The 16829-nt window shown below is 43.0% G+C and overlaps 1 protein-coding gene and 1 long non-coding RNA gene across 14 annotated transcripts in view; one reads left to right on the top strand and one right to left on the bottom strand.

Annotated features, from left to right (window-relative positions):
• The first annotated feature begins 3382 nt into the window (after positions 1-3382).
• The window catches only part of LOC125760725 (uncharacterized), a 107827-nt gene continuing 94380 nt past the window's right edge, over positions 3383-16829 (top strand). The window contains exons 1-2 of the long non-coding RNA XR_007418035.1: positions 3383-3879; positions 16188-16238. This is a non-coding gene — a long non-coding RNA (uncharacterized LOC125760725). The remainder of the gene's footprint in view (positions 3880-16187; positions 16239-16829) is intronic.
• LOC125760711 (uncharacterized) overlaps positions 4769-16829 on the bottom strand; it is a 139904-nt gene continuing 127843 nt past the window's right edge. For 11 of the 13 annotated variants that reach the window (XM_049421105.1, XM_049421106.1, XM_049421099.1 and 8 more), the window contains 3 exons: positions 7547-7664; positions 7250-7437; positions 4769-6758 (listed from right to left, as the gene is read on the bottom strand). In XM_049421105.1, coding sequence (XP_049277062.1) covers positions 6397-6758; positions 7250-7437; positions 7547-7664 — 668 coding nt within the window. In that variant the 3' untranslated portion in view covers positions 4769-6396. The remainder of the gene's footprint in view (positions 6759-7249; positions 7438-7546; positions 7665-16829) is intronic. The other 2 variants (XM_049421108.1, XM_049421110.1) reach the window with 1 other exon arrangement.

The following is a 16829-nucleotide window of genomic DNA, read 5'->3' as shown; positions in this document are numbered from 1 at the left end:
TTTCAGAAAAGTTTGTCTTCACCGACTGGATGATCAACGGAAACGTATGCAGTGCTCTTTCCCAAGGTAAATGGATGGTGAAGGTGAAGAGAATAAACAGAACTAGACGAGGTTAAAATGGACGATTAAAGGTAAATGCACTTCATTTAGGAGTTGGCGTTGAAATGAGAAATGGTAGTCGGGTTAGTCGAGAGGAAGAAAATCCACGCCAGAGATTAATTTTCCATGGTATGTGAAAATGTGTAGCGTTTGAAAAGGTGAAGAAACAAGATCCTTTTCCATATGGTGGCGTGTTCGGCAAATTGCAGACTCGCTAAACAAAAGAAGGGTAAAGCGCCAAAGACTAAAGCTGGGAATAGTCTGTCAACTGCAGGTTAAAGATTTTACACTGGAGGATTATTGGGCGACGGAGCCGGGAATGGAATGTGAAGATACAAAGCAATAAACACTGGCACGTACGTGCGGAACCGATAACAAAGTGCAAATCTCATGTCCGTCCTTTTCTTTCGGAACGGTAAGGCACTACTTCCCAGGCAGCTGAGGTCGGTCCGTCCTTTAGCCCGATCGTGTAACAAGCCAATTGCATCCGGCCAAAGCAATCACGATGTACAATAGCCTACTGGGCTGGGACGAGAGCAAAGCAAAGAAGCATGGAACTGCGGACTGTACCGACCTATGACCGTAAGCGAGTCCGTGTTTCTCGCGCCAGATCGTCGAAGGTGGGGATTTAAATGAAAATTGATATGGAAATCGTTTGCACGTGCCATATTCTCATGCCGGCTTTCCGGTGGGCAGTGGCCCAATCGCCATCCGGACATGGGAGATGGAATGAAAACCAGGTGGACCAGGTGGATGAGCACTCGGATGAAAATTGAGGATGAGGGAAAGGAAAAAAAAGCAAATGCATATATATCTCCGTTGCTGGATTAGGTCAGTGTGTTTGGTGTGCGAGAGATTAGAATGCTGACCAATCATCAGCAGGGAATTGATGCTTTTTCCGGTCTGTAAAGTGGATTGGTCGGTGGTCTGCCGAAAATGGACGTTGTAAAAATGTACCGTGAAATAATCCCTAACGCCTATTGACCTTTCCCTGACCGAGGCGTATTAGAGTTCCATGCTTTGTGTGTTTCGCCTCTTCTTTTGGTTCCAAATAAGCACGTATAAGCATTGACACTTCTTCAATCGTACCAACAAACGGGTCTCTGACCATGGTCCACTTGAGCGAGGATATGCTTCCCAGCGTGAAAATCATCTTTCTAGCCAAGAACCATTGAGTCCAACGGGCCCCCCAAACGTGTCGGCTAAGAAGCCAATTAGATACTGAAGAGCCGTGCTAGGAATGGGAATATTTTGTGCAATATTTTCGAATCAAAACGCTAAGAAATGTTTCCATTATCGAAGCGAAGTGTCCCATTCAGTCCCTTCAGTTCGGTGTGACCTAAGATGGGATTTGCGTTGAATCGGAAGGACGAACCAGCCATTTTCATCCCCCCCAGGAAGCGGAGGAATAGAGCAGAGATGAAAATGGAAATTTATTCAATCATTCCCCAACATTGATATTCATGCGTAATGAACCTCTCGACGGATGATGTGCGTCCGGGGGTTGTCCCGGAATTTCGTCGGTGTTTCGAAGCTTAAGCACGTAAAGTTAGCTTCGAAGGGGTTGTTCGACTTCACGTCGTCAGAACATCCCGTGCCGTACCATAATCCGGCAAGCAGGCGTTCGCGTCCGCTTCCGGACATACGAAGATTCGCGGTCGGACCACTCACTCGCCGGGGGCTCAATGAGAAAGCAAACGGAATTATGTTTACCGGTGAACAGCGGGCATGTGGCGTGATCGTGAGTAAGTTCGTGCACTGCTTCGGTAACTAGCTTGAGATTTGTTATTAATCTGAATAAGGATATTTCTGGAAACGTACGTAAAGATTTGAACATGTCATAACTTTTGGAGGCTGAAGATGATTACTTTTAAACTATTTTAATGTTCTTCTTCTTCTTCTTCTTCTTCTAGGCGTAAGGACCTCTGAGGTCATGCCGGCCATTTCAGGCTTCCTAGACTTATTTTATCACGTAGCTGGATAGTCAGTCCTTGCTACGGGGAGACGATCCGGATGGGATTTGATCCCCGCTCCTGCCGTGTGGACCGGCGCCATTTATCACATACACCACCAGGACGCCCCATGTTACACATTTGTTTAAAGTTACTACCTGTTTGTATAATTCATGCAAAAGCTCTCCTTCTCTCCTTCAAAATAAAACTGGGAGTCAATTAAACTAGGCGGAGTAGGCGGCCGCCAAGAACTCCTCCGGCCAGAGTCCTCGAAAAATAGAAATGTGAATGTGAAATGTGGCCCTTTTTCTAAATAATTCATTGTCACTTGATCAAATCAATGCTTCTTTAAAGCATTTTCCTACTAATCATAACAATAGTTCGTGGGTTTTTTGCACAAAATTTTCCCACTAAACACTTTTAAACGCCAGATAGGTATACTTAACTTTCACAACCGACAAGCGCAGACGCTAATCTAAAATAACGAGGAAAGATGAGATCGAACCCGTTTAGTTTAAATGTTATATTTTTACATTGTACACTTTCGATTTTCATCCAAATAAATTGTCTCTACTAATAAAACAATAGTGTTTTAGATTACTAAAAATATTAATATACCTACATTTTTCATGCTATAAATGTAACAACGGATTTGATCGAGAGGAGCGAAGAGCTGTTAAATTGTTTTTTTACGAGGTTTTTTCATCCATCTCTAAAGGAGGAGCGGAGTGTGTGTGAGTGAATAAAATGCGAAAGATGAGTTCGGGCGGCCGCTTCACCACTTACAGTTGTGTAGGTGTAATAACGAAGCAGAAGAGATAATGATCATGTGACGAGGAGAAATTGTGATCAGTAGCGATCGGACAGCGATACATTACAGTTATGAGAGAAAAAAAACTGTCGGTACGTTGGACGTTTTGCAAGAGTTGTTTTTTCGGTATCAAAACGCGGTGTCCTTTCCTCGAGGATGAAGGAACAATAGTTAGTACAACAATGCGTGTTTTGGTGTGATGTTAAATAGTGAAGATATGTTTTGCACGTGTAAAAATTGTAGCCAGCGTCGGCGTCGTTTTGTGTCAGCGTAGGCTCGCGTGATACGTTTTAGTAAGTGTAAGTGAGAGAAGAATACCGGTGTAAAGAGTAAAGAGTTTACAATCAGTGCGTGTACTATGCGTGTACCGACTAATCTTGCAAATTATTTGCTTTTGTGTTTGTGCAGTGCAGGTTGGAAACGGGTTTTTATCATAAAACCATGCCTTTCGTAGTCTCCGTGCTAGCTCCGGGTAGTTCAGATAATTTAGAATTAATAAAAAAAAAATCGGTTCATGTTGTGAAAAGCGGCTTCCATCTTTTGTGCACAAAAAAAAATGCAAGTGTTGGTTTTTTTTTGTGAAAAAAGGTGATGTCTTTTTCTTTCTTTATTGCTTATTTCGTGAATTCGTGATTTGCTTATTGTGTGAAAAGTGTAGTGTTTTAAATGTGCCAAAGTGCGTTGAAGTGTGTATGGGCGTTGTGCACAGAAAAAAATGCAAGTGCTGGTTATTGTTTTGGTGAAGAAAAGTGTCTATTGTGTAGATGTCTATTTTTAAATGAGCTTTTTGCTCACAGCGTAAATTCGTGTATTGTAAAATGTGGCTATTGTAGGCGAATGGGGCGTTTTTAATGTGTGTATGTGTATTTAAAGTGTGTTTGTGAAAGAAAAAAAAAGAAAATGGCATTTGTGTAAAAGCCTAAGGGCCGCGAAGAAGCAATTTTGTGTTTCGAAGTGAATGCTTTCCTGTGGATTAGGAAAGTAAAGTGTCCTGCTTACCAACTATCGTTGAGCCGGGTAAGTAAACCACATTTAATCAGAAATATTGGAATTACGATTTTTCCTAGAAGCACTTTAAACGGCAGTTTCTAGCAGCCGTGAGTTTATAATATTAGGCGGCGATGCAAAATGTCGTATATTTCGTGCTGAACAAAGCTCAAAGACAAAAGTTTGCCTCAAAGCTCAAGTCAATTACCCCGCTCCCGGTCAGTAGTTTCGAGACCCGCGCCCCTCCCACCCTCCTCTTACTCCTCCAAGGGCCTCCAAGGGACTTGATCCTCCACTGGGTGAAATCGTGTTGGGTCTGGGTTTGATTTGTTTAATGGAATGAAAAAGGCATCGATCTATTGAAGAATCGTTGGGTTTTTTTTGCACCTTTTCCCGACTGAATTCGAATTAAAACCATTACGACAATGCTCTCTGCGTTCTGTTGCAAAGTCGAAAAAAAAATCGCTTCCACCTTTCTTGCCAAAAACGAAGGACAAAAATCGATACTTTTCATTGCGTTGCCTTGGGAGTTGTTGGCTGGGCATCCTTCTGCGAAGGACAAATTGCTGGCGGCTACGTTGAATTGTGCTTACGTTACGCAGGAAAATATAAATGAAAGAATAATAAGTTCCCCAAACACACACACGGAACAATTGCGAACGCATATCGTATTCGAGTTCTCGGGATCTGAATAAACCTACATTATATGTATATGAAGAATTTGTTACATGAAGAATTCTTAGAACTTTCGAATGAATAAGATGGCAAAGTGAGTAAACAGCTGAAGTGCATACAATTTAAATCACAAAAGAATACACACGGACAGAAAAAATATCGAATTTACTTACATATTTTCCCAGCTGTTGGGCCATTTGTTCGGACCTTTTTGCATCGACATCGAGATCGTTGGTCAAAATAGTTTCAATTTCTCCTACGCGTTAGTCGTTTATTTTCAATGTTTATGAACCATCACACATGAACCGGGTTTGCCATTTAACGGATGATGATAATGGTTTTCTTTTGCTTCACTCTTGCTGTTTCCACTTTTGGGAGAGTATCCGTCCCCCATTTTCCCATATTCCATTGGACAACAGCTTCACACACACACGCCGTCCCACTCAAAGTGATGATTGTTTGTAGTTTTGTTAGATTTGTTTTGTTTGGTTTCTTGTTTTGATTTATACAGAGAGAGATTATTTGATTTACCTTCTTCGGCTTCGTTTACGTCCTTCTGCTTCGAGATAAAATATTTGTTCAAAAGAAAAACCATTTTCAGTTAGGTTTTTAGTAACTGGTTTTCGTAACTGTGTGTCGGATGTTTTTTTGCCTGTTCTTACTTGTTCTCACTTTCGAATTGAGCCACCGTTAGCAAGTGTTTAGTTCTCGATGTTTTTTTTTGTTTTGTTTTTTTGTTTCTTTTTTTGTTGAATTATCCGACTTCCTGTATTGCCTACAATTTGAATCTAGTTTAGCTTTCATCGTTTACTCCCTTTCCTGCTAACCCCTTTCTGTATGCTTTAGGTGCATTTGGAACCAAGTTGCTTCTTGCTCTCTGTTTGTTGCTAAAATGAAGAGAAAACGGGGGGAAAAATATGCTTCATAATTTTACACGCTTGTCTACCTTTTTTACCCTTTCATACTGTCTTGTTTGATTTTATCATCCATACTTCATTATAGCTATTTTTCACAAACTCGTTTCATTTCTCGTAAGTGTTTCTTTGTGTGAATGTGTGTTGTTTTTTTTTTGTTTGTTTCTGTTTTGTTTCGTAATGTTTTGCTTCAGTTTCTTACTAAAATTCTTACGCATTGTATTTATCTGGTTTTACATTTTCACTCGTGTATTTTTTTTTCTCTCTTTACTATCTTACAACTTTGCCGCTCGTTCGTGCTTGTCATTCGTGTTTTAAGTCTTAAATTCGCACCCCGGAACGAAATGGCGATGTAATGTGTATATTACACCTTCTTGCTGCTTATCCCGTGCCAGAACATGAGACGGGTAAATATTGACTAACTTATCTATTATCTTACTTGCTAGGATTCTCCGAATCCAGTACATCATAATCCAGATAGGTGTAGCTTTGTTCTTATCTTTCGTGTTTTTTTTTTGGTTTCACAGTGAGTTCTTTCACCGATGTTCTTCTCGATCTATACCCAATGCTAATGCCACACACTACCACTCTGTGGAGCTTCTCATTGAATTTAAACATTATTTTAATTATTATGAAGTAGAAACTTAACATTTATACATTTACAGTTCCTCGCCACGATTCGCTTACATAGAGCTGTTCCGTTTCGCATTCGTCAACGGAATTGGGGAGTGTCCTTTTTTGGAACAATTGGCTTTTTTGCCTCCAAAAGTTTCATACATTCATCAGTAGTGTTTCTCACTTTGAAAAAGAGCATTGCATGCGAAGATGGGTTTGGGACACGTTGATTACAATATGCGCAAAGGACGACCTCCAACCGCTTAGTGTCGATCTAGTGCATCGTGGTACCAGGTTCACGAGCAGCAAAAGAATATCTTCTGTTGTTACGCGTGGAACAAGATCATCTCGATTGGGTGCGAATTGAAGCCAAGTCCGTGGGACGCTCGGTCGTCGTCCGGCGTCGCTGAAGCTTTGGTAGTGCAATCCGAAGATGTGTACCGATCGAAGCCAGTGTCAGAAGTGTCACGCAGCTGGTGGACTTTGAGTGCCGTACGCCGAACGAAGATGCTAGCCGACGGATGTGGACAAGGAAGTTGGCGATCGTTGTGGTGAGCAGGAAACGTACCGTCTCGAGCAGGTTTGATATGAAGAAGATTAATTTGCTAAGATTACAACTATTCAATGATACAAAGAGAAGGATAAGTGTTTGATGCGTCGGACACGGAACGCCACTGCTGGTCTGCATTGCAGCCGGATGTTCGCCTGCGACGGGAAGAAAAAGAAGAACCAAAAATCGTAAGAGTGAGTGAGTGAGTTGAATCGTGCCTCGGAGTTTATGGTTTCAACTCAGCGTATGGAGTTTTTATGACTCTTTTACATGCTCATTTACGTTTTTACTCACTCACTCTCTCTCTCTCTCTCTATCGACTAATGACTCACTCTTTGGAGTTTCAACTCACTCGTATTGAGTGATTTAAACTCAAAACGAGTATCAAGTTACTCACTCGGCACAAAGAGTGAGTAAGTAAAAATTCCCAACGAGTGAGTCATTAGTCGGCAGAGAGAAAGAGAGTGAGTCAGTAAAAACAAGGAACGAAGGAGTAATTAAAAGATTAGTTTAGAGTAATATTTTTATGACTCTCAAAAGAGTGAGTAAAAGTTTCAAATCCTTATCACCACTCTTTCACTCTGTTTCAACAACTCTGAAAAGAGTGAATATTCTCATCTCTATTGTAGGCGTCATCTTTGCTTACCGTTTAGAACGTGAACCTGTACACTGGCGGATATCGCACCGGTCGGGACGCAGGTGTAATTGCCCGAGTCGCGCAATGTTGCCCTGGTGAGCATGAGCCGACTGCTGGTGCCACCTTCCGTTTTCTCCGTCTCCAGACTGATTCCACCGCGGGCAGAATCAAAGTCAACGATCGATGATCCATGGTACCTGAGATTGGGAGATGTGAGGGAAAAACCAGAACGTGCAAAAATATTTAAACTTTCCCTCGACCACAATCGTTCGCTGAATGGCAGGAAGTGAGCAGACCGACACCTACCATGAGATGGACGATGCATGGACATTCACAACACACGACAGGGAGATGGTGCTGCCCTTCTTGACGTGCACCTCCTGGGAGCCGATTATCTTAGCACGGGCGGCTGTTGAGAGAAAATCTATAAGTGACGCGGTGAAGGTTATCCGGAAAAGAATGGATTGTGTTACTATTGGCAAATCTGAAACTATTGAAGGTCAGGCAAACTAGCTACACCCAAAACATACTGGAACTGGAGTGATCTTGGGTTAGGATGGGATTTGGAACGCAAAAACAAAACCGAAACCAAACAAAAAACGATTAAAGTTCCCAGTCGTAGGCCACTTAATCACCGCTCGGGAATTGAATTTGCAAAATGGTTCAGTAATCTCGGCGTTTGCATGAGAAGGTTAATGATTTCGCATCGGACACCAGCTGCGGAAGCCAGTACCGGAATGGTATTGCATCGATAATTGTGTTACATTGTGGTTCGTGTTGCATCTGCATCGACAATTGATTGCATGCTCAGTTGTGTCGTACCAAATTCGCTCCAAATTCCCAGTACTCATCAAACGCATGTGTGACCGAGGGAGAAATTGTTTTATCCATTCGCATATAAATGCACACAGAATCAATCAAACGTTTGATATGGGACACACAAAAAAATCCATGCTTCTCGAAATCCTTGGAAATATGATCGGAGCATATTGTGGACATGCGAGTCCTCGCTTTTGTTGCTCGCTTGGAAGTTGGTTTTTTGACCAGCCCAAGCGGAAATGCGAATCGTTTTAATTCGTCCCCGTTTTTAGCGGAATAGGGTGCGTATTTTGAGGGAAACATTTTTTCCCCCAAACATACGTTGGTCGAGTTGGACGTCCTGATGACGTGTGCGCTTGGTCGCGAACAGGACCGATGGGCAGGGCAACGCTTCTTTGTAGTATGACGGGCACAAAGTGACATGACCGGTATACGCTTGCAGCTTGTATTAGCTCCCTTTGCATCTGCCATTGAGCTTAGTTAGTAGCCCGGTAAAAGCACGGCCTGGTGAGTTTTTGTGCCATTTCTCCCTGTGTCGCTTGCTCATCTGAATTGCGATAATCCAGAGCCATCGATATCCCACCGGTGGGTGGTGGGCAAGCAAGGGAGCAGTTTTTTTTTCAACTGTTCGAGTGTTTTACTCGCTGGAAAATGGTCAAAAATTAGAATAGTTTGTGCTGGACATATCGTGCAGCAGTAATTTCGACACGTTTCGGTGTAGTGTGTCGCTTTTACGGACGTCGAATTGAACTTGCACAACTTTCCATAGCGTCGTGGTCGTTAGCGGTACCGGTATGGGGACCCTTTTGTCCCGGCCATGACGAAGCAAACTATTGTGCATGCTTGTGTTCGTCCGTACAATGTGCCATGATGAATCGAGCAGCTTGTGGCAAGGAGATGCGATGGGAGGAGATGCAGATCGAACGACCAGTTCCGGAACTTGTATGCACCAGTTCCGTGGGCAAATTGTACGAGCACGCTGGCTATTGATAAATTTGCACGTATGACAGATATGTTACGGTGGTTTTCTAATTGGACCTTTTCCACCAACTAGACGAACTATTACGAACCGAATCCGCTCGGCGGAAAATCGATGACAACACCGAGGGACGCATGTAACCGGGAACGGTCGAAAGTCAAACAAAGTTTCAGCTGTGTGGCTTAAATGTGATGCAAATTTGTCAAGAATTTTTAATCAACTTGCATCGATGCACCGGTTGCATCGATTGTCCGAATGTGAGAGGTGAGGCGAATGAAATGTTCATTCCAACAAAAGGATAGTTTATCGTGAGTTTTTAAATATGGTGCAAATATGCTATACCTCAGCGTTGGATTAGATTAGCAAACGGAATTGCAAAGTTATTTCTGTAATCGATGCGAATTTGTATTGCACATTCGTACATCCGGGAAATTAGAATCTGTATTAGAAGTAGTGATGAGCCAATTCCTTTTTTTAGGAACGGAACGAACCTGGTAGGTTCGCTACAACTACAATGGAAATTTTGAATAACTTTTTTATTCATAACTGAGGCCGTATTGCAATTGAAATAATTTAATTCTTTCTTTCCACAATCCCCCCCCCCCCCCCCCGTTTCCAACACCGATGACCCAGAACAAACCATTTCTAAGAAATCATGAGGATAGCAGTGGCTCCTTTAAACTGAGAACGAACGTTTTCCAAGGAATGCTATGGACAGCCGGGACCCCGGGAGGATTCATGAATCTTCAAGTATTCATGAATCTTTGAAGATTCATAAATCTTTGAGGATTCATGAATCTTTGATGATTCATGAATCTTCAAGTATTCATAAATCTTTGAAGATTCATGAATCTTTGAGGATTCATGAATCTTTGAGGATTCATGAATCTTTGAGGGTTCCTGAATCTTTGAGGATTCATGAATCTTCGAAGATTCATGAATCTGTTGGGAGTCGACTCATGAATTGAATAATTCTTCATTGTAATTGAAATTGAATCTGAATTCAAACAAAGCAAAAGTTTATTTATTTGTCATAGCAGTTAGAGCATTTTACGTGAAGTTTTTCAGGATTATGTTAGCAAAAACTTAATGACGATACATTCAAAGCTATTGTGTCGATGAAGTTCCGATCCGCGTACTCGAATGAGTAGGTGACGCTGCTCCGTAACACCGATAACAGTATTATCGTGGAAATTAAAATGATTATGAGTGTTCATCCATATGCAACCGTATGCACAGTTGCGATTAATCATAATTTGTTAAGCGACACTAGATTACGAACCCACCAGTGTGCAATTGTCTATGTGCTGCGGCTCGTGTTTATTTAGCTTATGCTTTTCACACAAAACTGAATAGCATTCTTCGATGGCAGAGCCGTGGCAATACCTGCTCCATTGAGCGGATGGCACACTGTTCGTACAGGGGGTACCATATCGCAGTATCATATTCGCTTCGAGGCAGCCGGGAATGAGAAGCGAGCTGATACTATCAGCTACGCCGAGTTTCGACCTCCGCGTCGGCAACCCGCTAGATCTAGGGGATGGGAATTTTCCACCCTCAGAACTGAGCACCGAGGCGATAAAAGACGGATAATGACGGGATAAAACAGTGGTTAGCGCCAAGGCGAAATAAATAAGAGCAATCTTGTCTGTCTGTGTTTGCTGGCGCCCTCCGGTAGCATCATCATCATCATCGTTGTGCGCCACAAGGATTTCTCTGCTGTAATAATGGGCAGGCATTAAAAGTTGCCGCTCATTCCTTTGGTGGATTGAAATACTTTCGATTTGTTTCTTCTTCACCCTTCTTCATACATACTGCTCGTCCCGGACGAGCTACGGGAATTTGTGAACACGCAGAAAAGATGCAACAAGGTACAAGAGTATTCGCGTGTATTGTGTGCCATTAGTGTATGTGTGGTGGTGGGAAAATGCGATAAAGATCTGCCGTTTGTACCAATGCTCGATCAATGATCTTCGTACGTTGTTGGATATAAAACGGAGAAAATATAATAACGTTAGGAAGCGAATACGAGCCTCACGTGGGGAGAGGGTGGGCGAAAGGGAAAGCATAACCGAGAGCATAAACATCCTAGGCTTTGGACATGTTGTACCAGTGCCAGCGGAACCGATGGGGATGGGGCGCATGAGTATATGCGAACGTGCTTCATCGAAACCGAGCGATGAGCGGTTCCATGTTCCATGTTCGGTTTGGCCAGATTATGAGCTTTTATTCGAGCGCACGAGCATTCGAATGGCAGCGTCGACCGGCGGTTGGAGGTTTGCACTTTTTTATATCTTTTAATATATGATTTACGATTGTCGTTTTGGTAGCAGATAGCACAAACAATAAATGGGTTTAAAAGCGAACAGGAATGGTTCGGATGGCACGGCGGGAACGTACATTGCATCGTGCACCGTTTGTTTCGTGGCCGGGAGTGAATCGAGCTGGCTAGTGGATGTTCTTGGGAAATTTTAAAAGAGAGAAAACCATGTGCATACACTTCACGTGAAATACTTAACGGTTGGGGGGTGGTTTTTTTGTTCGGCAAAAGAACTGAGACACAGTACACTGTGAATGGGTTTTAATGGAGTTATAAAGCTACTGGAATCGTGGAAATGGAGCGGTAAGGTTTAAGTTTTGCTTCTACTATATCGTCCGGTTGTGATCGTTTGCCTACCGAAGGGGAAGGCATATATTTTGTTTCGAAAGAGTGTACATTCCAGGCAGAGAATCAGGTTGTATCGGGGCTTTTGGGGTGGGAAGTGCAAATCGATGCGAAGGTTTATAAATCACGAGTGGATTAAAACGGGAACGCTGCAGAAATATGCGTACAAGTGAAGGGGATTTGTACGAATTCGTTGAACAATCGAAATGAATTAGATTGGTGGTTAGCTGATACAGTGGTCGAACAAAAAGAGGAAAAAAAATGCCTCCTAAAGAGTGAAGTACTGGGCGCCTCCATCGAAAATAAAATTTTTTGACTGGAATTTTCCATCAAAATCAAAATTACCCCCCTCGTAAATGAGTGGGTTTTAAGAGTGGAAAATATAATCATGTCAACAAGCAATTTCATCATTACGACCCTATTTATGCACACCTACTTTGTACACAGGTTTTATTCCTATGGGAACCGCTTTTATGCAATCCGAAGCGATTCCTCACCGGGATATCCGCATGCTTTCACGAAACTGCAAAAGTTGCCACTGTGTAGCACCGTTCCATCCGACCCAACACACAAAAGTCAGCTCGCACTAAGTATGAGGTACGGCTGGGAAATGTTTTGCATAATAGTGAAAAATTAAAGACACACAAAACCATCAATTTTGTTGCGCTGACTTTTGCATTCTAAAACGCAATCGTCGACCTGCAATGGGGCCCTAACATGCCGCGGTGAGAGAATTCGTGCCGGGGTTTTTTTTTTTGCAAATCTCGTTTGCCTCTCATTTTCCTTTCTGGATGATTCTTTTATTTGGCGTTCAATTGAAAGCACACTTCCCGGGGCCGGCAGACGTGTTCGCTTTTGCGGTGTATCGTTTCCACACGGGAGCGCACGTTGAGCTCTCGAACCCAGGGACTCAAAGCGTATCATTATGTTTTTAGCATTCATAGCTCATACATAAACACTGAAGCAACAAAACATTGTTGAATACGGGTAGCACAACCACACCAACACGAGAACACAGTTTGGAGTTCGTTTCGTTGTGCCAGCAAGCATGGCTTGTAGCTTACGTCTTGCAAACAAATAAATCCTTTTGCCAACTTCCATCATGACTGGGGCTGGTTGCGTGGATGGAAACTGTCCGGAATCAGTTCCGCAACAAAAAAGAAAAAAACACTTTACCAACCAAAAGGGGAATGGACGGAAAACAAACCCATTCCCTGTAGGTCCAGTGATGAAGAAGAAGTTTTCTATAGTTTTTGTTGTGCAAATGGCCAATGTGTGAATAGGGCGAATTGGAACGAGTTGAGCGAAAACAAATGCGAACATAAAAGGAAGAAAAGAAAAAAAACATTTACGCTCTTACACAGTCGAACGATCGATAGCTGTGAGTGTAATTTTTCCTCCATTTTCTTCGCACTGTGTGGTTGCTGTTCTGGTTTCTTTTCAGCTAAAGGAAGCCCTGTTTTTGAACCAAGAATTCTTGGCCTATGCGGTGTTTGAGCGGGTCGCAAAAAGCAAACCAGCAAAGCATCACGTAATCGTGCGCCGTTCGTTGGGCAAGCCGGCAGGGCCGTATCCCACGAATAACGTGGGACAATATAAAACAAAATGGAAAATGGTGGTTTGCGTGCATGTAAACGGCCGCACTTGGTGTTGAAATGGGCACTCGTCTCTCCTCCCCCCAAACCCAGAGGGTTGGAAAATTAGGGGTGTTCCTTTCTTTAGCTATCGCACCATCGTTAATATCACTTCACGCTGCATAAATTAGAACCGACAGTGATAGTTCCATCGTGGTACGGGATCGTGACCAGCCACGTCACGGTCGTCCGCCACCCGCCACCAGGGGGTAGACGGGGTGGACGGGGTGGACGGGGTGGAGATATACTACTTTAATTTGAGTTTAATTTGCATGTCAACCCTCCTCACCAAACGTGATTGTTACCCGGCACCCAGGCACCAATTCGCAACCGATTTTATGTTAGTTGCTGATTTGCCTTTGCTTTCCGAATAATCTACGCTAAAAGGGGCGGGAAGGCGGGTGAGGCGGCCTGTGGAAGGAAGGATCATATGGCGGAGGAGACGGAGCTGTCGGATGCAGAGTGTTATTTATTGAAAAGCTCATTCGCTTGCACGGACGCCTCGGCCGAGGAGTCAGCGACTTGCCGTAGTGTTGTCATTAAGGTGCAGTGTGTGCATGCGTGCGTGCATAACATTGGAAAATAGGACCACCACCCGAACCCGGGACGTGGGAAAAGCGAGGTGTATGTTGCTTTCTCGATTGACAATTTCAATTTTTATCAAGCCACTCCTTGTCGGCCTCCCGTCCTGGGAAAACCAAGCCCCGCATGAAAAAAGCACACACACACATACACACACACACAGTACACGCACGGGGCGTTCGTCGTCGTTGTTTGGTTCATTTTATTCAGACTCATTTCGGTGTGAGTTGATGGCGTGTTGTTTTTTCCGTTTTTTTTCCTTCACCTTTGCTTCCTATCCGGTGCATATTTCCCACGATCGTATCAGAGTGGTGCAATCGGCGTTGACTACGTATTTTGTACGTACATATACCCAGCCCAGGATAGGATAAAACGCTGGTTGTGCTGCCTCCAACTCCGGCAGCGGTAAGTAGCAAGCGCACTTTAATGATTATAAATTGAAAATGAATTTTAATGAAAACATGCAACGCTGCAACAAATGAACACCGCTCGAGCAAAGTGTGCTCGAGAGTGCGTTCCGAGTAAACAGTGGGAAAGCTGAACATGAGAGGAGTTGCCTCATTTTTCCTTTTTTCTTCCTGGTGGAATATTTTTTAGCTGAGTTATCGTTGGTTTATCGTTTGATAAGAAAACTTTCTCTACAACATGTAGCGTTGGATAACATTGGGGCAAGTTTGGTCTAGAATTTCGTGGTGGCCATCAGTCATGCTGGTGTTGGTCCACTTTGACGCCACTCCCAGCACTACTGACTTGTGTTAGTTTTGCTGATGGATTTTAGGGTACAGATAGATGTGAAAATTGTATCATGTCAACCGTACGATAGCGTGATAAAAATGATTAGGTTTGTTTGTTTTGCTGTCTAGGTCACTGCCCTAGCGTAAACATGTTGGGTACGCTGTCATGTTTGCCGAACACGATAAAATAATCAAAGGATTATTCGCTTTGTTATAATATTTGTTTTTTTTTTTTGGTAGAAAATTTAAAACAGTATTAAATATGGATTTTTATTCGTATAAATCTGCCACATTCGTATAAAAAAAGAAACATCACTAGATTTGTGTTGATAGAACACAAAGGGCTCGTGTATTCTGGAGATATTGCTTTCAAACTCACCTCGTCAAAATGTATCGACGAACGATTTTAATCTCGTTACGTAAATGCAAAGATAATGGAGCATAAAATTGAACCGAATGTACAAGAGCCAGAACAGATAAAGCGCACAAAAACAGAAACAGGGTAACGTTTTGTAAATCGGAGGGCACCTGTGCTTTTTTTTTGGTCTCTGTCAAGGTATTTAATCCATCCCGACCGAACGCTACACGATGATGGCTTTCCGTAGGGCTTTTGGTAGTGCGCCCACGTGGGTTCTGAGCTTGTTTGCGTCATTGCGATGTATTTTTTGCGTGTCACAAAAACCATACAGATGGAAAGGAAATCATACATATACATACAGAAAGTCGTTAGATAAACGATAATGATCACCATTCGTGCTGAAATCAATGGTTGGTTTTTTAATGCTTAATTCCTTCATAATCCCGGGCCAAGATTTGGTATGGTCGGAGTGCTATTTTCCTACCCCCGGAAAAGGAAAAACCTTTATGCTGCACGAGAAAATGATTATCTGGTAGGTGAAATGGAAAGTCACATTTGCACCTGCAACGGAAGAGATGCCATAATTCAGTGGCCAAATGCTTGTTGAAAACATTTTCCACCAAAGACAATGGAATCGGAATCGTTTTTTACCTCCCCCCCAAATGGAACTTCACAGGGTGCACACCACCACCAAGTGTGATGGAATTTAAAGAGTGTTTTTCCTCAGCGTTCGAATTTATGCAGAGTTTGCATTAAATTAAGCACAAAAAAAACCGAAAGCCAAAAAAAAACGTGGCACAAAATCAAACCACCAAACGAGTGTTCCTTTCCTACTCCGAAAAAAGGGGTGGTGAGTGTTAAATGGGTGGAAAATAAAGTTATTCGATTCGGTCATACCGACGCTTATAATATCATTATAATTATCCCACCATATCTGCGCATACCAGCGTACCAGGCGTACAGTACAGCAAATTCAGACTTCGCCATGCATTTGCATCGTGTCGTTGCGGGTCGTTTTGTGCTGATGCCGCTCACGACGACAAGGAATCCTGCATCGGTTGTTCCCGTTCGATCGGATCAATGGGTGGGACTCGAGGGGGGGCTGGGGTGGTAAAGATGGGTATATGCGTATTGGAGTGTAACATAACGGAATTTTACTTCTCGTTTTTTTTGCAGGAAGCTACCAGCCTTGCAAACTTCCATAACCGGATCCGGATCGGTGGTAAGGTAGGCAAAAGTACCATTACTCGTATTTTGGTCGAATTCGGTTATCCTTTCGGGACCTCTGGGTGAAAAGTGTGGCAGGTTTCTTTTTTATGTGTGTGTTTGTGGGGGAGTTCGAGATAATACAGCTTTCGTGCTTTTCGTTCGATCAAGTCCATTTTTGACCAGACCCCCATTGTCCCATTGGGGGAAGGGTTAGGTTTTTGAGGGGGAAATGTTGATAAAGGTGAACCTTTACCCATAGGCTTACTGAATTTTCGGAATGGATAAAGTAGTTACGAAAGGAGTCAGGGGACTGCCCCAAAACACGGGGTGAGCCGATGGTATGCATATGCATGGAATATAAACAAATTGGCCAACGCAGAAAGGGCGAATGCTGACGATGTTGAACTGGGTGAACGTAATGAAGCTTCCATGTTTGGGAAAGGCGACTGCCAGGCTTTCCCCCGCGCAATAGAACAAGCGGGACAAAGTTCTCGTTCGGTTGGGATTTCCATGGCAAACAGGGACCCAGTGTGTGTGTGTGTCGGTGTGTACATGGTGTTTGATAAATTGTTTAAGCAATTTTTAAAGCGTACCGGTCCATAAATAATA

Source organism: Anopheles funestus, chromosome 2RL, assembly GCF_943734845.2.
Source record: "Anopheles funestus chromosome 2RL, idAnoFuneDA-416_04, whole genome shotgun sequence".
Classification (NCBI taxonomy): domain Eukaryota; kingdom Metazoa; phylum Arthropoda; class Insecta; order Diptera; family Culicidae; genus Anopheles; species Anopheles funestus.
Note: the sequence above shows the minus strand (reverse complement) of the source record. Positions and strands in the feature narration are given on the sequence as shown.